General features: G+C 40.3%; 1 protein-coding gene across 1 annotated transcript in view; it reads left to right on the top strand.

The window, feature by feature from the left end:
• ptprn2 (protein tyrosine phosphatase receptor type N2) overlaps positions 1-26,827 on the top strand; it is a 162,052-nt gene that overhangs the window by 97,720 nt on the left and 37,505 nt on the right. The window contains exon 11 of the mRNA XM_034706778.1: positions 10,465-10,529. Within this exon, the coding sequence (XP_034562669.1) occupies positions 10,465-10,529 (65 nt within the window). The remainder of the gene's footprint in view (positions 1-10,464; positions 10,530-26,827) is intronic.

Below are 26,827 nucleotides of genomic sequence, written 5' to 3'. Positions count from 1 at the left end.
TCTTTTGAATTTGTCCATAACGTGTCATCAGAAAACAGGTTCTGACATTGTTTTGCAGCAGGATTCAGTGTTTTCAGTTAGTGTTAGCCGTCGTTTGTGCTGTGTTGATTGAGGCTGAATAACAGCAGTCGGTTTGTTTTTGGAGCACTGTTGGCTTATCCGCAGGAAACGATCGATCAGGGTGAATAAACAGTGAGCCAGCCAGGACCCCCCACTGCTCCCAGCATGGTGGCACCATGTGACGGACATGCTGCTGTATGATTGGCACTGCTGATTGGACATTAGAGCTTAATGATATCATGGTTAGCATCAGGTTTGTATACTGAGAGGGAAAATGGTTTGTTTTTCTATTTTGGTTGAATTGTTCAGGCCAGGATTGTCTTTTTAGCTATTTTATTGATGTGTCTGACTAAATGATCATTTTTTCAATCTACCAGTGTTTGAAAAGTGTAGACACTATAAAAGTGAAAGAGCTATTTTAATGTTTTTTTCACTTGTTTTTATCATTTTAGCTCTGCTTTGTTGATGTCGAAGATTGTCTATTGTGTGATTCTTGAATATCTTATCTGTATTGTTTGGACTCCAGCAGGAATAATTGTAATATTTAGTCAATTCATAGGAAACAAAAGGACGAACATGTAATTTTTTTACTTTGATTGTACTTTGAGATATTGAAATAGCTTGCTTTTGTGGCATCCAAACATCTGAAAAACTAAAATTATTGACCGTACAAACCATTCAAAAAGACGATATTTGAGAGACTATGAAAAAGTATCTTCTTAAAAATCAAGATACAATGTATTATAGAAATAGTTTGTTCAAATCTTCCCCTTAATCAAGCCTTAATACTGGCTTAAAAAACATAAATATATGGTGCTTGTATGAAGGTTAAACTCCCACTTTCTTTTGATGTATTTTATTTGAGAAAAATTAACACAAACCAATAATTGTTGATGATTATGTTAATCTGAAACACAAGTGACCACAAGAAATTGGCTAACGACTCAGACACCCAAGGTTAAGGACTGGTGCACTCTTATGCACACTTAACTGGAACGTAAATTAAAACTGAATATCGACCACTTGACTAGTCAGGTGTCCACTATAACAAAACTCACTACAGTGGACGATGGAAGTAGCGGTGTTGACATCAGGCTACTATGCATTTTAGTCGATTATTATGTTTGAGGTGCATTGAGGTGCAACAGAAAGTAACAAAATAGAATCAGACAACTTAACACAAATGTTAGGGACTCTGTCAAATGAAGGTGTGGAGAGAAACCTATGAAGACAGGTGTTGTCTAAGCTGATCTTTGCAGCATTAATAAACATGTTTACAGCCTGGTTCAAAAACGGCTTGGCTCTACATAGCTAATCTCTCTATCGGCACACACTGTACGGGGGTGAATTTTTTTCTAACGCAACGGTTCAGAAGATATTAAGATTGCAAGTTTTTGCCCAAATAAGGACATGACTGACTTGACTCCTGGTCGGGAACACATACAGTAGCTGTTGGCTAGGAGGCTCACACCCCGCTTCTTTACGTCAAACTATCCCTGGTTGAGTTCCGCATTTCCAATATGGCTGCCGACGACGATTGGCTTCAAAACAGCGCTCAGGAACAGATGGGTGATGTCACGGACACTACTTCCATTATTTATACGGTCTATGGTGTTGTCCCCCTTCTCATATGGCCATACTGGCTCTTATGCTGACTGGTTGTCCTTGATCTGGCGATTTTTGGGTTCACCTGGCTGCATGAGTTGTCATTTGCTTCAGTCACAAGTTTTGTTGCATGCGCTGGTGAGATAATATCTGACTCCACCCATCAGTGACTGTGACAACTGATGACAACTCATACCATTAGGTAAACACAGCACCCGCTGGGTTACAGAAAACAGTTAGCATAGGAGCTGCTATGGCGATAATAACGGCTGAAAATTCTTACATTATATGGCTGTGATCCACGTCTTCCTTCTTTCTATTTCTTTCAGCAAACACAAGAGAGCTATATTAGCCTTGACATGCCAGTTAGTAAAGCCCACTGCACATTGAACCTGTAGATTAGCATTTACTGCAGGGAATTTGTGGACAAGAGTATTTATGTAACACCAGCGTCCAGTAAGTAGCATGTCCCTTTTGCCCAGCGGGGTGGGGTGGACAATGCAACTTCAGATGCAAAAATTTCGACACAAACAGCAAGTTCCTCAATGTAGCTTTAGAATATTTTGGTTTTACTTTATAATACTGTCTCAATAAAAAGGAGAACAAAAATAACCTCTTTTGGAAAACTGGATTGAGTCCTTATTTTGGGTGCTTTTTAAAAAAATTCATTCAAAATGTATATTTATCAGTTGAATAATTATCCAAACTGTTGCAGACTTAATCTGTTTTGATTTACTAAATGTTCGAATGTGTCTGCTCTAAATTGAAATTTTGATATTTGACTGCTGTTTAGACCAAACAAGCAATTTGAAGGATTCCAAGAGGGGCTTTTCCCATTATTCATAATAATGTATTCACTGAACAATTTGTCAAATTATCATCAAATTACAAAATACATTTTGATTAGATTCTCCAACTATAGAAGTGTTCTAATTGCATAAACTATGAAGTATTTAGTTAAGACAGTGTTTTCATCTCTCTCTATCTGATGGAAGCATTGTATGTTGAAGTGTCATGTTTGTACCTTTGCACTCTTTTATCCTCCTCCTGCTCTGCTCCTCCTTTGTCCCTCTGTTTCATTTGTAGCTTTTTCTCACAGGTGCAGCTGCTTTGGTTCCCCCGTCCTGACTTATACGAGCCGAGGAGCAGAATAACAATTGATACGCACGAACGAGGGGTAGACAGAGGCTAGGAGAGGGTCTGTGGGATTCTCCGAGCTTCATGGTGTGCTCAGATAGATGCTTGGGTTATAAAGTTATTTAAAGGATTTTAATCCTTGCAATAAAAAAAAATCAGACCTCATGTGAGCGCTGGTTGATATTACTCTATTCATAAAATATGAATATCCTTCCTTCAGAGATGAACAAATAAGCTTTATAAGGGCGACAACAATATCTGAGGCCTGATTTACATTTTGATAAGCATCAGCATGCAGGAGTCACATGTAAAGGGGTCACATTCATGTTATATATCATACATGAGTGAATGTGTGCTCCTCATATTATTGTTTTTGTTTCCCGCCTTGGATTTTGACTGAAAAATTGGTGCATCTTATCTTCCACGAGGATCAGGTGCATCTCTCACTCTTTCCTCCCCTCCTCCACCTCCTCCTCCTCTCTCCACTCTGATAGGTAGAGACAGCCATCATATGTGCGAGGAGAGGAGGGGGGGGAAGTGATGGGCGGAATGGCAGCTTTAATATCGGAGCGATTGCCTGCTGATAAGGCTAACGGCTGTGGAGAGGCGTGAGCGTCAGCCCTCCCCCGCAATAAACACTTTCATTTTGTTTGCTTGGAGTGACGGATGGAGAGATGGAAGCGGTGAATAGACGACCTGAGGAAGAGGAAGAAGGGAGGGGGAGATAGATGGAATGGATGTGGATGTTATTCAATATTAACAGATCAATCAGAGGGTGGTGAAATATGCATTTTGTCAACTACACACACCCCGTTTGTCCAAAGAGGCGACATTATGGCTGCTGAAATACAAAATACTTACAGCCTACAGTCCTCTATTTGTCTCCTCTCTCTGATTTTATGTTGCTCCTAACAATAACAACTCTGTATAGCAGAAAAATGAATATATATATTCATGACTTTAAGCTCTGATGACTTCATGATAATCAGCTCTGAATTGCTGTTAGAATCTACGATGAGGAGTGTGTGCACAATTGCTTCAATTTTGCAGCATATGGTGGAGAAAAGCAACATTTTAATCAAATTATATCACTCCACAAGATCATTTGTGTGGAGCGCATATGCTACAGAGCCATTTAAAGGTCACATAAAATCAAGCTTAAATGTGTGTTTTTTTGTATCTCTTTATTCATTAGTGTTGATGTCAGGGATGTTTTCAGTCTTTCATTAGATTGATGATTGAAATGGCATTTTCCTCTCCTTCCACAAGTCCTTGATGATTTTAAGAAGTATTTCTCCACTCCTCTCATTCACCTGTCTCTCTCTCTCTCTCTCTCTCTCTCTCTCTCTCTCTCTCTCTCTCTCTCTCTCTCTCTCTCTCTCTCTCTCCGTAAGTCTCTCACTTTCTCTGTCATTATCCATCTCTATCTTTCTGTCTCTCCCTCTATCACACTTTCTCGGCATGTCCAGTCAAGGCAGATGGTTTTCCACCCCTCAGTCTGGTCCTGCTTGAGGTTTCTGCCTGTTAAAAGTTTTTCCTTGCTACTGTTGTCAAGTGCTTCCTCATTGATGGTTGATTGAAGACATGGTTGTGCAGATTATCAGATGTGTAACATAGAGGCAGTGATCATGTCTTAAATCACAGCACATTTTTCCAGTTGTACTTAGTCAGCAATGATGTACAGTGAGCAGGTTTTTGCAGCGGATTGGAACCCTGACAGGGTGAGGACGACCTTGATGTAAAGAAGAGGGGTCTTTTCTCTCCCTGAAGGCATTCCCTCGTTATACACTATCCCACTTCTTACTTAAGAAATCAATATTTTTACACCAAACATTGATTTGGAAATGATTTTATTGATGTATGTCGTGTTTGTGTCATTTACCTTTCTTGCCTTTTTTCTGCTGTTGCAATCTCTTAATCTCTTTTTTTCACTGTAAACAAATCAACATCAAATTAAACAGACATTTTCAGATTGTAAATTGATATGATGACAGTCATTAAGCCAGAGTCTGTTATTGGAGCCATAACTATAGCAACAGTGTGCGATTGAAAAACAACACACTGTTGCTATGGAGTATTGACCAATCCGAAACAAGTATTTAACACAGCTGTGTAATAATTTGACATAGCACAAGGGTAATCTAATATAGTTGTAGTGACTGCGAAGAGCCAAATACTGCTGAGAGGCTGAGGTTGGGCCAAGTTAGTGTCGGACGCGCTAAAAGCAAAAAATCACTAATGCACAAAAAGCAAGTTTAACCTTTTATTAACGAAAAAAGGATAATCAACTCATGATAAAGTGCACAAAAGAAAATTGCGAAAATAATCAATAATAAGCGAAAAAACAAGCAGTAAATAGTGGTCAACAAAAAGTACGGAGTCCCAGCTCACCCCCTCTCTCTCTACCTCCAAACAAAAGAAAACAGGTGGCCTAAATTAACTCAATAACCCCACCCCTAACACATGACCCATAAATAATCACAACAACACCACAAAAAATACAAAAAATATACAAACAATAACCTACCCTAAACCTCAAAATAAGATACTATATAAACCCTTGAATCCTTCATGGCTCCTACAATAGTGTTAAATGTTTAAAAGCAGCAGAAACAGCAGAATAGTTTAGTGTTGGTATGTCTGTATACATGCACCATACTGTATATAGAGCAGGTTATTTCTGCCTGCTTACAACTTGTTGAAAAAATAAAAATGAAAAGTCCTACTGAGGTGTTATTTTACACCACGGCCAATCAAACCTTTGCTGTTTTGATACAAATGAAGCACAACCAATCTCAATTTTTATACCGTAAACAACACAACTGCAAGTCTGTACAGTTTGGCTCATTGAATGATAAAGTAAGTCAAAATGACCCACTCATTATAAAAAAAAAACAACAACACAGAAAACAACCATTGTTCTTGTTCTGTACACAGATTTTTGACCAGTGATGTCACATAGTCACACAGGACTCACACACTAACAATGGCAGCAGCTAGAAAGAGAGGTAATTACAGAATATAAAACACAATGGGCCACAATGGGTGTGAAGCTGTGCATTGTCCAGGATGACCATTATGATGTCCTCACAGTGTGTTAGTAGAAGATGCACAAGCACACATCTAGTCTTAAAACAAGGTGTGGTCAGGAATATAGTGAGTTTATTAGACGTGTAGCTGCCTTTAAACTGAACAGGAGATGACACTAATAGATTTTTATTTATGTTAGACCCAAAACATGCCTGTAATTTATTTAGAGATCTACTGTGTATTAAAGCTCCAGTGAGGGGGGTTTAGCTAGTTGTGAAACACACTGAAATTGACACTAATGTCTTTATATGAGTCATAAAAGAAAACCAGACCATTCACATTAAGGCTGACTGCTTCTATACATAGCTGACTTTGATGTATTAAACCACTGGCAGAAGGGGTAGGTGTCGGTTAAAGTGATTTTCTGCAGGAAACAGTCTTTCTCCATGGTGTAGATTTTTGATGAGTCATTCATGTGATTATTTCAATAAAGCAGGATAGGTTTTTGTTGAAAAATACGACTCACACATGTACGACGATATAGGTTAAGAAACAAGGTAATGCTTTGTCCACAGGGGGCGCCAGAATCAACACAAAATGAAAGTTCCTCACTAGAGCTCCTAGAGGCAAAATACAATCTTTGTGGCGAAATTTGCACAAAGTATTAACACTGTTTAGGTCAAAAATATAGTTTTGGATATGTCCTGACTGATCATTAGCAAAGCAAGGCAATGCAATTTTTTTTGTATGGCGCATTTAATACACGAGGGCAACTCAATTTGCTTTACATTAAAACATTAAAAGCATTGGAGACATTCAGACAAGCATAAAAGAGCACAATTAAAATGACAAATAAAATGAAACATTGAAAAGAAAAGAAAAATTAGAAATATATTAAAAGTAAATTTAAAATTTGCATTTAAAGTGAGTTAAAATAAGCTAAGGAAGGCAGTGGCAAATAAAAAAGTCTTAATCTTTGATTTAAAAGAGGCACACACACAACACTGTTTTCCAGCTTGAAACACATTTTCTTGAAGAAGTGACCTCCCATATTCACTGGATGTGTTTTGAATAGTCTCAGGTCATCAAGCAATTTAATATGTTATAACCTCCAACATAAAATCTGTTGTACATGTGTGTAATTTCACTTTAAAGTACTTGAAAATAGAGCGCATTTTAACACACTAAAAGCTTTCCGACTGTGTTTTTTTGTTCCCTGCTGAACATCAGATGATATGGCTCGAAGTGACTCAGAAACCAAAATGATCACATGAGCAGCAGGAATCACATCACGATATTAGAGATGAGACGAGATAGACTCAGACAATGCCCATTAAAACGGCTGGAGGAGCCGCTCTGAAATGAGACCTGACATCTCTTTTACACAGTCTGTCAGGAGTATTTGGTGGCTAATTTGAAGCCTAAAAAAATCTGTTTGAAAAGAGAAGGAGAGTGAGCTCCAGAGGAAGGTTAATATGAGGGGTGACCAGGAAGAGATGCTGTGGGCTGTTATCTGTGCAGTCGCTGACAGAACAAGGAAATCCATTGGCCAGATTCTCACTTCAGCCCACATCCGTCCAGTCAGCGGCTAATGAGCTCGGCTAGTACGTTGTATTTACATTTAAAGTGGCTGTTGTGGGACCGTCCTCTCCCTCAGGTTGATTGGAGAGTCCTCAGCTTTGATTCTTGAGTAAAAACTGACCTTCAGGCTTCTTTAGTTCCACCTTAATGTCAGCGTGTCAGTCAAACCCAGAGCTGCAGCCGCTGTTATCGTGAATGTGTGTTGATTCCGGGCTAATCTTTGTAGTTTGACTCATGATTTGCTGCGCCCTCAGAGGGGTCCTCATTAGGACCAAAACGGTGTGTGACCTTTTCTCTGCTTCGCCTCCCTGCGCCACCTACGACCTCACCCAGCTGGGCCCAATTACCTCGCTCATTACCCCCCTATCTAAATAGCACCACTCAGGTACTATAGATATCTATGGAGAGGCGGTGTGTCGGACTAAATACATGTGCAGGAGCGAGAAATTAAAGTGAGTTGAAGACTTTCTTTTTCTCCTCTTGTCTCCCTCTGTTGCTAATTTAGAGACTTTGAACGTATATTTGACCTTTTAAACTCTCTCAACACCTCCTTTTCGCTACCACTTTCAATATGAGAAGTCCCTTTGCTACTATCTTGATACCTGATATGATGATCACTGTTTGTAGGATCGAAGAGAGAAAAAGGGGAGAGAGGAAGAGCGAGGGAGATGGATGATTACCCTAAAAGTGGCATGCTTAATTAGATGGATGCTGCATACATTGTGGACTGAGTGGAATCATTGGGATAGATTAAAATACTAATTAAACAGGCCCTCGCCGAATTTGGAGTGTGAGGTGGGGTTCAGCTCTTCAGGGTCATTTGCATAGCCTTCATCTGGGGAAATGGGATTTAAAGGACCTGCTCTCTTTCTCTTCCTCTCTTAAACTCACTTTCTTTTTTACTCTTCCCCATTACCAATCACATTCACATGCTAACAAACTCAATTAAAATTATGCTCCAGCTTTTTCATTGCACTTTATAATTTGGCGTAATCTATTAAGGCCCCCTTTGATTTTGTTTTTCAATATAAATGTCTCCATCAAAGTGAGTGAGGAAGCACAGGAGGGGGAAGAAGTCGGTGAAATGTGTGATCCTCAGCGGCAGATATTTAACGTTGCCTCACTTTGGTTTGATTTGCATGAGAATGTCTGTGGTGGAACAAAGCTGTGGAAATAGCATGCCATATTTGATTAGATCAATAGATCTGAGGATCAAACTCGGCTGGTGTATTAATTACTGCGAGAACAAAGGCAGGAGCTCAACTTATTGTGTGCTGTGAATCTACAAGCACTTCAGCTGCTTTTTGGTGATCCTCAGAAGGTCTGATTCAATGTGTGTTATACAATAACAGTTTTTAGTGATCAACTTCTTTCACACGATATATTTTTTTACATTGCCAGTGACTCCATCCACAACTTTGGCCCATTAAAAAACGAACAGCCAGTTAATGCATGATATTTTCTACCAATGTTCATGGTCCTCAGAGGATGTATCCCTTTGAATTTGATGATCTCCTTACTTCTCTCCTGTACCATCAAAGGTATTTGTGTAATTGTCTCAACAACTGTTGGAGTGATTGCAAATAGATTTGATAAATATATTTAATGTTCCTAGAGATGATTGGAACGGTTTCCTTATCTTGAACTTCTTGTGTAGTGCCAATTTTCAGATCACGGTTTTTGATATTCAGATGATAAAATACAGTTGTGCTCATAAGTTTACATACCCTGGAAGAATTTGTGATTTTTTTTTGGCCATTTTTCAGAGAATATGAATGATAAGAGGAAAACTTTTCTTTCACTCATGGTTAGTGGTTGGGTGAAGCCATTTATTGTCAAACAACCGTGTTTACTCTTTTTATATGATAATGACAACAGAAACTACCAAAGAAATCATAAATTCTGCCAGGGTATGTAAACTTATGAGCACAATTGTATATGCAAGTTTAAAGACATGTTTCATTAGCCCAACTAAAGGTTTGGACAGGGACATGATACATTTGTTTTGCATCATTTCTTCTTTTTTGTGAACCCAGGAGACCAGTTTCAGTAGTTTTTAAAGTGAAAGGTTGTCCCATTCTTGCCTGATATAGAATTTCAGCTGCTCAGCAGTTTGGGCGACCTTTGTTATAATTTTTGTGTCACTAAATATTGTTAATAGGTGACCAGTTGGCACTGCAGGCAGGCCAGTTTAGCATCAGGACTCTTCCTTAGCCATTCTGTTGTAATATGTGCCAAATGTAGTTTGGCATCTTCTTGCTGTAGTGTGTAAGGTTGTCCCTGAACAAGGCATGGTCTGGATGGCAGCAAATGATGCTCCAAAACCTGTATAGTTCAACATTAATGTAAAGTACCCATGCCATGGGCACTTATGCATCCCCATACCTCCATGGATGCTGGCCTTTAAACTGCGCTTATTATAAGCTGGATGGTGCCTCTCCTTTATAGAGTATCGGATGCGCCATTCATGATTTCCCCAAAAATTTCAATTTGGATTTGTCAGGCCACAGGAACGTTTTTCACTTCGCCTCAGGACAATTTTAATCTGCATTTGTGGATGCAGCGACTAACTCTGTTCACAGACAGTGTTTTTTTTTAGATGTGATTTTGTTCCCATGCAGTGACCTCCAATTCACAGTCATGTCTGATTTGAATGCAGTTCTGCCTGAGGGCCCGAAGATCCGGTCCATCTGGTATTGGTTTTGGGCCTTTCATAAAGAGATTTCTCCAGATTCTCTGATTCTGTCAATGAAAATAAAACGGCCTACTAACCACACAGCGAGTAACTCCTCCATCTGCTCGTTGTCTTATCCGGAAGATGATTTACTTTTCATCTTGGTGAAGAATTTATGATGCTGTATGTGTGTGTGTGTGAGTGTGTGGGCCGACCATTTTCGGTGACCAGTTTGACATCTGACTCACACTGTTACATCCATTGCATCATTCGCAGTTTGGTTGACCACTTGTTTTCGCCTCAGGAACTAAAAAAATCTGCTACTTTGTCATCCACCGCTCATCCTTGACACCTCTGCTTCTTGTCTCCCTGTGCAGTCCAACAGAAGCAGCAGCTGGAGAAGGAGACGGGCCTGAAGATAGTGGAGGCCGGAGTCAGTGATGTAAGTTATACTCTCTCTAAATATATCTATTATTCAGCTCTGTGTGTAAAAAAGAAAAAAAAAAGGAGAAGTTAGAGTGGGTGTTTCTGTGATTGTGTTAGTCTTCTGTGTTCAGGGGCTCATGGGACGGGAATAACTCTGTGATTCCAACTTGTCTTGGCGTTCGAATCGCACCTGCAGCTTCAGTTGTGCAGCCAAACACTGATCTGCAGCAATTCCAAACACACATACATTCTTTCAAGTGTGTTGCTTTGATTACCGCCCCCATCCCCCCATCCCCCCTTGGATTCATTTCCTTTAGGTTTCTAAGAGCTGCTGTCACCATGGCAAAGAAAAAACACAACAAGAAAAAAGCGGGATGCATTTGTACAACTTAAACCAAGTGTTGAGCAACAATAACCAGATTACCTCGAGTGCTGATGCTCCTGTGACATATTCATCAAGAACAAAATACGATGAGGCCAGGAGGACACTCAGGCTGATGCAGATGAAAGGAGAAAACATGTATTCATCCAACACTGATAAATATTCATATGTATGGGCGATAAAGATCTAATCAAGCACCCATTGATGCGTCATAGCCCTCCATGCTCACCCCGTAAATGAGTTTCTCTATGGAAATAAGACAGACAGCCTCAGACCCCTGAGCTGCCCCAATCACGAGGCACACTGAGAGCTAAATGGATGTGGCCCGTGCATCGCAGGACAGTTGCTATGGGCAACAAGCGTAACACACTGTATAGACAAGATCATTTTCTTGGTTCGATGCTGTCTTCCTTTTGGTGTCACTGCCTTTCTTTCTTCGCCCATCTGCCTCCCACTTATATCTTTTTTAGCACCACATTTCCTCTCATCTTACTCCACATTGTGTCTTTATCACATTCTCCTCAATTATCTCTCTTTTTCCTCTTTTTTTCTTCACCCTGACTTTTGTCCTGTCTCTTTGTCCGCCTCTCCTCGCCTCCTTTTCATCCTTTTATCCTCGCTCACACTGATTCCTGTGCTTAGCCGGCACTGGTACAAGGCTGTGTTTGTCATATTGGGCCTATTTGTAGATAATTAGCTGCAATAATAGCCTCTCTGCAGGAGCCAGGGTGAGGGAGGGATGGATTGGTTAGAGGGAGGGAGGAAAAGGGAAAAAATCTGTCTTCCACCTCATGGGGAGAAAATCTGCGCCAGACTGTGTTTTCTTTTTTCGCAATGCATGTTGAGGAAGCGCTGCGTTTACAGTACTACAAATACAGATCTGGCGGAGTATGCAACTCACTCAGAGGGCGTTTTATTAGCAACAGCGCTAATGTGGATGTGTTGATCCCACCAGTTTGTATCCAAGAAGTGGAGAGTTGAGGGTAAGTTGTGGAAAATAGTAGCTTTTGATAGGAGAGCCTGTGGAGTGGGCTCTTCAAATACATTAGATTAAAAGGTGTTAAAACCAAAAGCCTGCTTTCAGTAAATGTGCAGTAAATTGACCACAGTTATGAGGGAATTCATGCTGAAAAGGCTCTCTTTCACTTTGGCAAAGATAGAAATATACTGGCTGAAAGTACCCAGTTTAACCATGAGAGGTATAAAGCTGGGAGTTAAGTTAAGCACGGACACTATTCTCTCCACAAGCGTGTATAAAACCATCAGCCTGGCTGGTATCATTCAGTCTTGTCACTGACAACTCCCTCCTCCTTCTTACGTTTTTATTTAAGAGGTGACAAATGACAAAACAGCTTAAGAAGATGTCCAGATAGAGTGGACGTCAATAGATAAGAGCGCGGATAAGCAAATGTCAAAGGAGGGGGAAGGAGACATCAATCAATACTCCGAGCAATATCTACTCCATTATGGATCCAAGGGAAGTCAGTTTCCTGAAGAGAGAAATAACAGAAAAATTGCAACTTTTCTTTCTTTTGTTAATAATGTATGCGTGTGGGGGGTATAAGCAATGTGTTTTTTCCTGAGTTTCAGTTTTATTAACAGCTGTTTCCCAAGTGGAAGCTGCACTGTTGTGAACACCCGAAAGGCAAATGGAGGTCCTCTCACAGTGATTCGTGTCCTGTAAATGTGTGAAAAACCGCAGGGAGGAAGGAGAAGCCAAGTGGAAAGAAATTCATAGGAAGATGCTGCCAGTTTGAAGGGGCTTTTAAGCTCCACTCGCTGCATTGAAACCATACATATAAATACATATAGCCATGCTAATTCCAGAAATTTCCACACCAGTTTCTCGATCGGTGTCGTTTCTTAGAGGCACAAACCTCTATGACTGTGCATCCCTCACCGCCCACCCTCTTTCTTGTTTCTTCCTGCGTACAGGAGTGGGGGGGTGGGGAGCCAGCCCCTCCTCAAACTGGAGACGCCCACCAGGTAAAAGGGTTGCTTTAGGAGGAAGAAGTGACAGAGCAAAAGGGAGGTGCAGATGTTTCCTGCACGGGAGAGACGTTTTTGGTTTATTACTTTAAGCGATGGCCAGTCAGAAAAAGACAGCATGTTCTTCAAACCTCATATGTGTGGGCAATCATAACTGATATGAAACTTAGAACTAACACCTTCAAAGCAAACTGGAGAAAAATCACCTTTAAATCTTCTTTTGTATTAACGGATGATATTGCATGATATATAATCTCTTCATACAGTATATTTTAAGGTTAGCTGTGTCTCTGCTAATATTGCCCTAACCGAGGTCTCAGTGCCCGAGCGCCTCTTCTGCTGCTACAGAGTCACACCGCTATGACTGTGCAGGAGATTTCCTCTGGATTAAAAATTCAATATTAAAAAAATATGAACAGGTCTGACAGCTGAGACGAAAAAACTCCACATAGACGGATGGTGGGAAAATATCGCCTTATGTGGCACCGGATCGAAATCAACATTTTTCTTTACTCAACAAAAAAACATGCCCCTGATATACCATGCTTTCAATGGTTAAATGAATGCACAATACGCATGTTTTCCCACAATTTCTACATGCCAATATTTCCCATGATGCATTCTGAAAGAAGGTCCCCATGTGATTAAGTTAGTTAAACTGACATTCATTGACATTCATTGACATTTTGACAGCGGTCTCATGTTCAAAATAACTCCAGGAAACGAGAAGAGGTTCTTATAAAGCACATAATTCCCTCTGCTGCATGTCAACTGATTACTCAACCGCTGAATGTAAATCATATGTGGCAGGCAGGGAGTCTCAGCTCTGTGTATGTTTGTGTGCACACATGCATTGACATATACAGTAAATGTGTACAGTATTGGGTGTTTTTTACTGCAGCTAAATGATGGCTATCACATGTGAATCCAGACGAACAGTCAGAGAGTGACAACGTCTCATGATGGTCCAAAGCTGTCATTATATTTCTAATCAAAGATCTAAGTGCAGAGGCACAGAGGCACAACTCATCTCAGGGAAAGGTCACATGTAATGATGACCCTTCCCCATGGATTTGAAGGCTTTCTTTCCAATATCCTGTGCTATAATTAATGCAGGGGCACATCTCTGTGAAAATGTTCTGAAGGCTCTCTGAAAAATACTCTGGAGCATCATATTTTGAGTATGTTTGCTCAATCTGAAAATGTTTCACCCTGAATTTTAACCTGACAACAACAAACTAGTTTAAATCTGATCTGTGAACTTTTTTTATAAACACATTACATTTTTTTGCCATAGGCAAACATGGGATTTCTATTTGCTTCAATATTAATGCAGCTTCTGTCTGTTATGTAGAGAAGTTTATCTGAACATTGATAACCTTTAGTCTTGAAACTTTTAGCCATGCTCGCTGTTTGCTAGAGATAGAGGTTTGTCAGTTGATTAAACACATTGATTCAGATTAATACAAAGCATTACTCTACGTTTGCTTGGAGGATTTTCACAAACTTAGAGGCAAACATCAGATATAGGATTGCAATTGACCTCCTTTGTGCACAAATGTTAGCATGCTAACTCTAGAGGTTTAAATTAAAACTTTAACCTCAAAATGACATTTGTTGTGTTCTTTGAGAAATCATACATCTGCTGTTGTCAATACAACCTGAATTCAGTTTAATTAAGAACTTTGACCTATTTAATAAAAACAGTGATACTTATGAAGACTCACATAAAGCAACTGCAAAGGTTACAGTCTTTACCAAACTGTTGGACATTTACCATAAAATCCTTAATATACTGTCAATTTTGGTTTATAAGACACACTTTTAATAACTTTTTAGCATCTAAAAAGCTGGTTGTTTCCTATACACTAGTGCAACCGATACACCAGTATGAAATGCAGAGGGGTATTTTGTCTGTCTGTACCTTACAGCTAGCAGTCCTGCAGGCTACACTCGGTTGTGTCCTGGTAGCTAGCAGGGTGGTCAGGGCGTAATATTCACTTTTAACCTCATCTGCCATTAGCTAGTGACCTCCAAAAATGTACCAGCCAAAAATATTTTTCACCGGCCAAATAAAATAATCATGCCTTATTTGATTTAAAACAATTATCATACGTTTTTATTATGAAATTCCAACTTAAGCATCACTTAAAGAATACAGTTAGGCTGCAGCTCATGGTGTGGTTTGTCGGGTCAGAAGTCAGCCGGGACCGAGGTTGGCCAGCTTCGTCAATTTTCCAGTTATCTTTGAAACGTTGTATAGTGACATTACTCCGTTTAGCTGTCTGTTCCTCTTCTTGATCGTCTCCTGCCTCTTTGTTTATCCTTTTTGTTTGTGGTGGCTTCACGCCAGGAATGTGTCGCCACATCTTCCTGAAATGCTCTTCCCACCGTGCTTCTTCAAGCAAAGGTAATGAATAGAACTCCAGTAGCTGACGTCATGCCATTCCCGATGTACCAAATCACAACACAAGTACAGCGCGCCGCCTGCATAGATGACAATTGGCAGAAATGGGCGAAAATATGAAAACAAAACCTCACATGCAATACAAAACTTTCCATCGGCCACTGGCGGGTGTGTGTTTTTGTTTTAGACGCCAAACTAATTTTTTACCTGTCATTGGCGCTTGACGGGTGTTAATTTTACGCTAGCTGATAGCTGATTGTACCAGACAGAGCAACACATCTGCATAGAAACTGCACATTGCTGAACACAATGGAAGTCTTCACAAAGGAACACAGTTTCAGCTTTTTTACACCTTAGCTCACTTGGCAAGCTAATGAGCATATTTAACATTAAACTTATTGAACATATCCATTTTAGCTCTGTCTTTGTGAGCATAATAGCTTTCTAGCATTAGCTGTTAGCTTAGCTCGTACTTAACAAGCAAGTGAGAGCAGCCTTACAGAACTAGCATAGCTAGGAGGTCTCTTAAATCTAGTTTTCTTTGCTCCCTGGATTAAATGTACCTCCACCTTACACTAATAGTTCTTTAGCTATGATAAAATACAATATTACATAAACTTGGGCATCACAGTCTACATTAGTACTGTCACCTTCAGTGCCCTCAGTGGGATCCATCACTTCTTACGAAGAGATGTTGAATTTAAATGTTCATTTTGTTTTGCTGCAACACTTTTTGGCATGAATATTTATTTCCTTTTTTCTACATTATGCGCATGGTTATCTGGGAATATCAGTGTGTTTTGCTGCCTTTAATCTAACAAAGCATGAATATTGAAGCATACTCTGCTTAACAACAAATACCATGTGCAACCATCAGCGAGTGCAATTCCTCTGAGCATACGCAACAAATCATTTCTGAGGGGACTTCAAAGGAAAAGCACACTGACCGTTTCTTACCACAGAGACGAGACACACACTCGGGCTGAAATAAATAAATAACTGTGATAAGAGTCGTACAAATTGATCTTGTAACGGCATGGGTGTATGCTTAACTTCAAACAGATTTCCTCATGTTGGTGTGTTTTTTTTAGGAATTTGAAGATGAGAAAAATGCATTTTTATGTTAATTTCTCTCATTCTCCTTTAAGTGTGGATGCAGACCCTCACAGGAAATGAGAGTGGCTTGGTTGCACTGCAGGGTACATTTTCCGCTCATCCTTGTGTTGTATAGTGTGTATTTGTATCGGCCAATCAATCCCACATCAGCCTTCAATTGCGTTTCCCACATTGACATCCTATCCTATCTCCTTCAGACACTGTAATAAACCCAAACAATGAAAAAATTGCTGCCTATAAAATTTTCAGCAACCCAGGAAGGCCAATCTGGCTGTTTTAAAAGTGGCTAAAATGCCATTACTGTGGCAGATCTGGATGCGAAATGTCATATTGGAGCAGCCCCACTGTGCCTGCAGCCCTGAGTTACACTTGCCTCTGTGGAGACTCCAGCTGCCTCCCGCTGATGAAAGACCATCCAGCAGCTCCGTTTCTCAGCAACCTTTTACCATCACCTGACCTTTGGACTGCAGAAATGCCTTTGATACGATGCCATGCAGTTTGGTATTTGCCTCTCTCTATATCATTACGTGTGCTTTACCCCGGGTACGGCTGCTCTGTCTGTTTTTAATGAGTGTCAGGATGTAAAGTGTTTACTCTCCTTCCTTTTGCTTCTTTTATGTTCTGCTGCCTTTGTTAAAGAGAGGTTCAGTAATGTGTATAGTTGACAGTGGTATTTTACACAGCATGTTGAAGGGCATTTCTTCCGCCCTTTGTTAGGAACTAAATAACATACATTTTCTCTTGGTTCATTTCTATTTCTAAAGCTCATGGCCATGGTGGCCTTAAAGGAGGTGTTATGGAATTTATAAAAAAAAAAAAAATCAAAATAGAGTGATGAAAACTCTAATAAATCATATTTCTTTTGTGTTAAGTGAGTTCAAACTTAATTTCTTCTTCAGTCAGAGATTTTCCGCAGTCTTTACAAGCACTTGGAGAAGTACAGTAGTTCAGGGGCTTTGTGTTGTTGTTGCAAAGCTTGAAGGTTCTGATGCAGCTAAATAAATCATACACCTTTATCGTCATCCAACGTAATTATGCACAACTAACTCAAATCCAAAAGACAAACTGAAACTCAAAAACAAATCAGAAAGACTTCTTTAGTTCAGAACTAAGAAGTCCAGCCGCCACTTTGGATGAAAATTTGAATTACCATGTCCGGGATGATTGAGAACAGAGCTGAAGATATTTGTCGGACCCCGAACCCAACCCGCCCCGACCAGGCTGGGTCGGGTTCGGTCATAATTTCTATTATTTTACAAGGTTTTCGGGCCGGGCTTAGGCTTGTGCTGTAAATGAGCGTTCAGGTGAATCTGGACTCCCCTCAGCAAGCAGTCGTGCGCCAACGGCACGCCACACACCTACCCAAAACTTGCAAAATTAACCAGACCAGTAATGAATAATGTCTGGGCAGTCGGGCTGTAAATGGGTTCGGGCTATAAAAAAATCTAGGTAATTCGGGTTCGGGCAGAATTCTGTCGGGCTCGGGTCGGGTCGGGTCTAACTTTTAAGGCCCGACTATAGCTCTAATTGAGAAACCTCACTGACAGGCAGGAATCTACACCACAGTATACCCTGTAGCATATGCCATTGCTTTGCGTAGCCCTTTACCTATGCAGAATCCTACGTATGTAGCTGGATCTGCACTATCTCAAAAATGCAAGCCCTCTGATTGGTCTGCTGGTTAGCATTGTGACAAACCTGCACAAAAATTGTCCATCCTCTGCATACACTGATTCAGCAACCATATACCTTCCATCTCCTCTGATGTCTCATCTCTTTTCTTGTTTTTCAATAATTGCAGTATGATCAACTTTGGCTCAACATTCATCAGCTCCAACTGCAACATAATACGCTTGGTGTCAGTCGCCACAAGCAGAGAATGTAGAGGAACCGGAAAATGGCGATATGACTAGCATAGAAATCAAACTGCCAAATAGAGTTTAGGCGGAGTATTGCAGAGTGACACAGACGCTGCAACAAACAAGTATGTAGTGTTCCTAATGCCGTAAGCCATCACAGCATAGAGTCAACTATCATTTAGACAAATGGGAAATTATTTCATTCTAACTATCTGTTATCTGCAACCCCGGTCTTTCCTCTTGCTGTGATAGTATAAAGAGCTGGAGCAGCCTTTTCTGCTTTTCTTTGTGGTTTAAAAGTGGCTTTGCCAAAATTGTCTCTCTGTCTTCTTCTATTTTGCTGTCGTCATCTTCTTTGAACACATTAATACTACCCTTTTTTTGTCATTAGCGCAACCACGTAGAGACATGAAGTCTTGTTGGAGAGAGCCAGATTGGTGTCAAAACCTGTATTTTTTCCAGTAAAATGTCAGTATTTGTCCCCAGCATATTAATAATTCTATCACAAACCAGGACAAAAATATATTGCTGCATCGATAGTTGTAAAATGAAAAGTGAATTAGATAAACACCAATCTTCCTTACTTCTATGTAACTCATAACTATATGACATTATTGTAAAGGGTGCACACTTGCTCTAAAGAAAACTCTGGCTGTTGATTCTAATTTTGGCGAATGCCGTCTGGCAACAGCAGCAGTAGGGTTGAGGGTGCCTGGGGGAGGCTGAGGGTAGGGGGGGGTGAGACCTGCAGTGTCCACAGCTGGATAGCATAGCAGAGGTTTTAAATGTCAGCAGTGAAGGGGGATGTGGATGCCATTTGGCCTGATGAGCTGCATGCCAAGGGACTGGCAGCGGGATGCAGGGGCAGGGTGCTCCCGGTCCCGGCCGCGGAGCTCTCACCTTCTGCCATTTATCATGAGGCTACTTGCCTAGCGCATCTGGCACCTTAGCATTGACAACAGCAGGAAAAGACATTGCTGCAGGCTAAATGGTGGCCCATGGTAATCGTTTCAGCATCACAGCAAAAATTAGGGCTGAAGTATTTGTTTGATTTAAATCAGTACATCTTATGGTTGAGCTGTTTGAGTTTCAGTAAAGTTTTGAGAAGAGGGGACTTTTAGGAAAATATATTCAGGTTGAAAAATATTAATTCTCGCAGCGTTCCTGAGCATCATAATTACAATCTCAGTGGATTTATGCGATTTTCATTAAAAATAACATTTCAGAGAATACTGCTGTCATTTCTTTTTTCTGATCCAAAAGAAGTAATAAGTGGCCTTTTAGCAAACATGAAGCAGTGCATTCATTAGTGCTCAGTGAGCACACAAGACAGAAACCACTTTACTGTCAGTAAATGAAACGTAATCAGCTGTCGTATCATCTTTTATTGACTCTAATTGGCTGTAATTGTGGACCTGGCTGTAACTGCTAGTTACTTTCTGCATGGCAGGGTTAACTAAATTGCTTGATGAGTTGTTATGGTCTTCTACACGATGACCTTGGCTTGGGAACATTTATGAATAACTTCCATCTGGGGTGATAGAGCATGAAATGCATCAGCAAATGGTTGTGACTGGTTGGAAATGCTATACTATGATGATCTGGTGAGATTGTGACATAAGATGCGAAATTCATGGAGTTACAGCAGCAAACAAAAAGGTGTACAGTACAAGAATTTCAACAAGAATATATATAGGAAGGAAATGTTCATCAAAGACGACAGCTTGGCCATAATCCTCCTGTCAGCCACCACCTCCACAGGGTCCAGGACTGAGATGGCCTTCTTCCCCAGTTCCTTCCAATGTGGTGTTCGTGTCCGATGTTAGCTCTGTTAGCATGATGCAACTCTGGCGCTGGGTAAGTTTGTTCACCTTATCGTAGATAGATCTTACATTCCCCATAACAGTGGGTGGAAGGGCAGGTCGATGTGGTCTTTTTTAGCTTGCACCTCAGTACCAGCACGTCATCCATGCCTCCTTCTCCTCAGCTCGCAGGGAACATTGGGCCTAGCATCGTTTAGCATCGACATGCTACGGGCTGCTAACAGCTGATCTCGTATGTAAACAATGTTACCAAGGTTACAAGCTGCATCTCGGGACACACTCAGGAACAAAAATAGCAAAAAAAACCACGGCAAATGTCACCAGTTTGGTGTCTATGGCCAACAAATGAGTCATTAAAAGTCATGACAGGCTCCAAATACAAAGATAATTAAACAGATATGAAAAAAGAGTTGAAAAAAGAACAATGACAACATGGCAATGAATATTAAGATAACAAAATGTAGATAATTTCAATGTTTCATTTAAACATTGTTAAGAAAAAAACTTGTGTTCAGTTTTCTTATGTTGCAGTTGTAGCTAATCTAACCATTTGCAGTGGATTAGCTTAAGAAGACAGAAAATCTCTTCTCTGTTCTGATTAAAAATAACCCTGTTCAGAGATGCATAGTTTCCTCAAAGAGCAAAACTTTGTTGATTTTAAATCACAACCGAAGTATGACTTATGAAATACAAACTGTCCTTCTCTTATCTTGTCCTGCTATTAAATGTAATCTTGTAAGCACTGATCCGGATAGCATTCAATAGCTGAGACCAATTATGTTCTTTAGCCTTGGCCCTGAAGACATTCCTTCAATGCATTTTCTATTACACAATGTTATATTTCATGCTCAAATATGATGCAATCCTTGCAGATGTAGAAGGTGAAGAGCAGTAGCAGAGATCAGACATGAATAGTATTGCAGAAGTGTCCTGCTGTGGTGGGATTTCTACTTTACATATCACAGTCGGGTCCATGTGCACATGGTTGCTAACATGCCTATTTCCATTCACAAACATGCTCATCATGTCGTGGCGTTAGCGGCAAGAGCACAGATGCAGCTAACACCTGACGCAGTGCAGGTGCATGGATGGATTAAAAATAAAGATCATGAACAGAAGCTACTTCAAATGAATCATATACATTTCAAGCCTTTGATATGAAAATCAAAGTTTCATTTATGCAGCTTAAGTACTGTATGTTGCAGTGATTTTCACCCAAATCTTTCATATTTATCTTAATTTTATCTAGTGAATGTACCAATGAGTCAAAAAAATAAAAGTCTCCTCCTTTTGTACTAATCAGTCTCATTTCAAAGGAAAAGACTTCATAAATGTGTCATTTTCTCAAGCTTCCTCAGCACCAAGAGCTAATCGAAAGGATTTCATGTCATTGTCAGAAACAACAATAGGCAAAAAGATCTCTGCAATCCAGGTCCGTGAACACATGCAATCATATGTCAGTCACTATTCATTACATTGTTCACTTTGAAGAAGGAGGAAAGAAAGACATCATCCCAGCTTCACAAAAAGACATACAGTGTAATTATGTTTGTGGGTGAAAATAGGCCGGATTGATTATATGCCTTTACAATAATGAGCCGTCGATGTATTATTATGTTACAGAGCCATCAAAATCTTGACATGAATCGTAATTAATTCTGCCTTCAGAATCTCAGATCAGCCGTACTTTGTATTGTTGTCAGAGGTTGTGGTGTGAAGCGAACAGGCGGGCGATAGTACTACAGCTGTGGCAGCAGTCTCATTAAGGATTCACTGAGGTTTCTTTCCACGGTAGCGCTGCTTGGTTTGGCTCGAGGGCAGACTGCGCTTATAAATCTGCTGGTGCTGTGAGACAGGCAGACAGACAGACAGACATTCGGGAGGCTGCAGTGCTGGACCGGCAGAGTGTCAGCTCAGTTCATGCAGAGGATTGTTGTGCAGCGTGAGGCCCCTGACTCTCCCCCAGCTGATTCGTGTGGCTTCATTAGCATGGGCTGCGGCTCCTCCGATTTGCAGTAATTAAAGAGAGAAATCAGAGCGCTTGCCTCCAGTCCACACACAGCCAGTGCCTGTCAAGTGAGATCGCCGTGGAACAGATCTAGCGTTCCTGGCCGACTGCCACTCCACAACTCCCCCCCCCAATCCTCACTCGGAGTCCCTGTAGTAAGACCGAGTCTGGAGGAGAGGTATTGGTTGTTGGCGTCTGTGCCAAGTTACCCCCTAAGTAACCCCCGGGGTTACACAGGCACACACGCCTCTCCCCGAGGGCGCACGCTGGCTCTGCGTTGTCATGGCGATAACAGGGAAAAATGTTTAATGAAGACGCTGATGAGAATTTATGAGGCTGAGGCTGTGCGCGTTTACAGAGAGACGACCCATAGCCCATCACGAGCTGCCTCCTGTGGTTCTACATCTATATCTCCACTTACACAAGCTGGAGCTGATCATCGGGGCGTATGCTCAGGCAGGCCGATTCAATGTGCTGCGAGGCCAGGAACACCAAGGTATCGTCAGGGACATGTGGTGCTGGTTGTCCAATAAGGTTAATCCAGTGTAATCAGAAGTAGATGGTAGAATTTAGGCGAAACAAGAAAAATCTGAATCTAGTTATCTCTCTGGAGTGATTCTCACACATGCAGTTCTGACACAGATTGTTTCAGGGGTGGCTGAAAACCCCAGGCACAATTGAGTTAAAGATTTAAAACACACAAAGTGGAGGAAATGTGACCATTAAACAGCCAATTAGAGCCAGCAGGGCGCCTTCCAAATGCTGCCAAATGATTGGTCAACATTTAACAGGTTTTCTTTAACTTCTAAGAACACGTACAACTGAAATAGTTTGAGTTCAAGAGTGGACACAAATAAAAGACTTAATCTTTCACCAATGGGTCTCACCAAACCATACATAAAGGGCCACAGAGAGGTATACATTTCCCCCAAGGGTTATCTCTACAAGCAGATTTTGCCTGAGGAATAACAATGATTATAGTGAGAGGTAAGTTTTTGGTGTCTGAAGTGTCCTTTCCAGTGAGTGTCCATTTGGTGTCCAAGAAGTATTGATCAACTGATCAGGCTTTGGTTCTTTGCAAGAAAAGTGCATCATGGAGTGCTAAAGAGGCACCCCACTGGTGGTAATCCAAAACCTGTATCTATCAACTTTTGTCTGACAATGAATTGGCTGTTTATTAATCTCCACATACTGAAAGCTGGGCATAATACAGTAACAATAAGGGTATATACGTGGTCCCTACACTCCAACATATGTTGCTAGTTGTGACTCTATAGAAGCATCCAGCTGTCTGCTAGGTATGCTGGAAGCCTATTATGGGCTGGTGGGAATATCAGTATCAGTTAAGCACAGGAGGTGATGTTAAACATGCCTTGTACCAAATTGGTGACGAGCACTTTAAATGGGTGTTTCAATGGGCATTCTTGAGAACAGGTAGAAGGGGATACATCGTCAGTAGTTTACCACCAGATTGACAGGTGTTTTGCCATCCTCCCCAGAGGTGGCCATCTTCAGGGTGATTAGATCTGAGCTTGTGTCCCATACCGACCTGCTGATATAACTGTGGGGGTTGGTAAGATTCTGATACTGTTTTATGAGCCCAAAAAATTGGTTTGACAATGCCTGATGGTTACAAAGATTGAGGATAAGGAAATTAGGTTCTGATACTTTAGGGTACATATTTGTACTTGTTCTACCATTTAGTCTGAACTTCATGTTGAGTTATTAAGGCAAGAAGTGACTGGTAGGAATGGGACTGATCCTTTAAAACAGATCTTTAGGATCAGGGGTATAGGAAACCATATTCTCCCAAGCATTATAAAGCATTGCCTTTGAGGCTACAATCAGTTCTCTCCATTTTGCTCACCTCAACAATGTATTTTGAGTTGAGCGATTATCAAGCTAACATTCTATAATAAAGTCCTGGTAATCATTAAAGGTAGCACACTGGTTTGGCTCTCTGGAGTGTACACTTGAAGGACCACTCATCCAAGGCGATAAAGACCCAAGTTCAATCCCCTGCAGCAGGCTTAAACTCTTTTTGAGACTGTGGTGAACTTGAACCCTTTGGACAATAAAATGCAGCACCACTGTGCATTGGTCAAGCAACCGCTGAGGAATACTGTGTTTCAGAGTCTTTGAGATTGTTAGTGGACACAGGTGTGGGGAGGACACATCCCACTGAACCCATGAAGTTATTCTCTGCCCTCCTCTCAACATTTCTTTGTCCCTTCACTGTCAGTCTCAGTATCAGACTCTCCCAGCCCACTAAGTCTCTTGTGACTAGGGTTTCAATTATGAATGCTACCTTTGACTACCTCTGTTATTCTGCGGCAGCCCACATATCCCTGCCTGCCACCACTCATGTGTGACTTGATGTATTGTCTCACTGTTTTCCCCCCCTTCAAAATTAATTGCAGTTTTATCTCTCCCCAAGATAAAAAAGCCTGCCGAGAACATAATAGTCTAAAAGTAGTGTGGGTTCTATTCAAACAAAACAATTAAAACCTCAGTGTTTTCCTCGCTGCTTTTGAATGTGAAAGTGTTGGATGAGATTTTCAGTGGCCGTTCTTTTTTATCTTTACACAAACTAGATTGAAGCATTACCTTCAAGTACCTTTCATTACTGTGTTATGTTTAGGCAAACTCTGGACCTGACCGTTTTATTTGGTCTCTAATAACTTTTCACCCACATTATCATAATATCCCTCATCAGAAACTAATTATATCTGGAAAATAAGTCTTGTGTTAGTGAATAATGCAAATCTGGGCATAATTTACTTTGTCTTAGACCACTCTGCAAACACCCTCTATGATACTGAGTTGACTGTAGTTTAAATTTAAGGTGTTAGCACAATTTGCTAACTTTGTTTGATTAATTTTGGCTGCAAACATGAGTATTATCCTTGTCATACGTATTGCTATTGTCAACAAGGCTGCAGTTAGAAAGGATCATTGCTGTCAGCTAGAACCAGTTGGGAGTTAAAGCTACAGCTTAAACAAAAAAATAAAGTTTAAATAAACCAATTCTACTACAACAAACAAAGCCTTGACAAAGACTAAATCTAAAATGAAGAAGTCTGGAATAATCAATAATATTAGCTTTGTTTCTGCAACTGTTCCTCAAAAAGGTTTGATTCTATCTTTCATTTTCATTCTAAAGTATTTTAAGATATTTGTTTTTTTGTCTTTGTTTAACAACCTTAGATAAATCAAGCCTGTCAAGATTTGATTTCATTGATTTCATTTATTTATTTATTGAGTTGGGACAATGCACATTAATCAACATTAATGCATTGAGCATCAATGTAAATGCACCGGACTTAGCACAGATGCTAAATTTCATCTGTAGTCAGTAAGACACAGTAAGATTTTAAAACCTCACAGTTACAAATCATATGATAGACAATTACAAAACAAAACACAGGCAGACAGAATCAAGACTAACAAAACACAGGCAGACAAATCAAGACTAACAAAACACAGGCAGACAATGTCAAGACTAACAAAACACAGGCAGACAAATCAAGACTAACAAAACACAGGCAGACAATGTCAAGACTAACAAAACACAGGCAGACAAATCAAGACTAACAAAACACAGGCAGACAATGTCAAGACTAACAAAACACAGGCAGACAAATCAAGACTAACAAAACACAGGCAGACAAATCAAGACTAACAAAACACAGGCAGACAAATCAAGACTAACAAAACACAGGCAGACAATATCAAGACTAACAAAACACAGGCAGACAATATTAAGACTAACAAAACACAGGCAGACAAATCAAGACTAACAAAACACAGGCAGACAAATCAAGACTAACAAAACACAGGCAGACAAATCAAGACTAACAAAACAGTCAGACAAATCAAGACTAACAAAACACAGGCAGACAAATCAAGACTAAAGAAACACAGGCAGACAAATCAAGACTAACAAAACACAGGCAGACAAATCAAGACTAACAAAACACAGGCAGACAAATCAAGACTAACAAAACACAGGCAGACAAATCAAGACTAACAAAACACAGGCAGACAATATCAAGACTAACAAAACACAGGCAGACAAATCAAGACTAACAAAACACAGGCAGACAAATCAAGACTAACAAAACACAGGCAGACAAATCAAGACTAACAAAACACAGGCAGACAAATCAAGACTAACAAAACACAGGCAGACAATATCAAGACTAACAAAACACAGGCAGAAAAATCAAGACTAACAAAACACAGGCAGACAATATCAAGACTAACAAAACACAGGCAGACAAATCAAGACTAACAAAACACAGGCAGACAATATCAAGACTAACAAAACACAGGCAGACAAATCAAGACTAACAAAAAACAGGCAGACAATATCAAGACTAACAAAACACAGGCAGACAAATCAAGATTAACAAAAAACAGGCAGACAATATCAAGACTAACAAAACACAGGCAGACAATATCAAGACTAACAAAACACAGGCAGACAAATCAAGACTAACAAAACACAGGCAGACAGAATCAATCATAATTCTCTACATGTATAGAGTTTCAGGGGTGTTGTTGATCTTGTCTTGAACTTCCCCAAAAGAAAACCACTGGAAAATTGTAAGGAATTGGTTTATGTAGACTGTTCTGATTAGCATGTCTAGCTAACTAGTTTACTTAAGGCGAAATAAAAAAATCTTAAAATTGTATTTTTTTTTTTTTTTTTAGAGCTACAGGGTGGT

The sequence above is a fragment of the Notolabrus celidotus genome, chromosome 17 (genome assembly GCF_009762535.1).
Source record: "Notolabrus celidotus isolate fNotCel1 chromosome 17, fNotCel1.pri, whole genome shotgun sequence".
Lineage (NCBI taxonomy): Eukaryota > Metazoa > Chordata > Actinopteri > Labriformes > Labridae > Notolabrus > Notolabrus celidotus.
The sequence above is the reverse complement of the archived record's forward strand: the minus strand, read 5'-3'. Positions and strand labels throughout refer to the sequence as shown.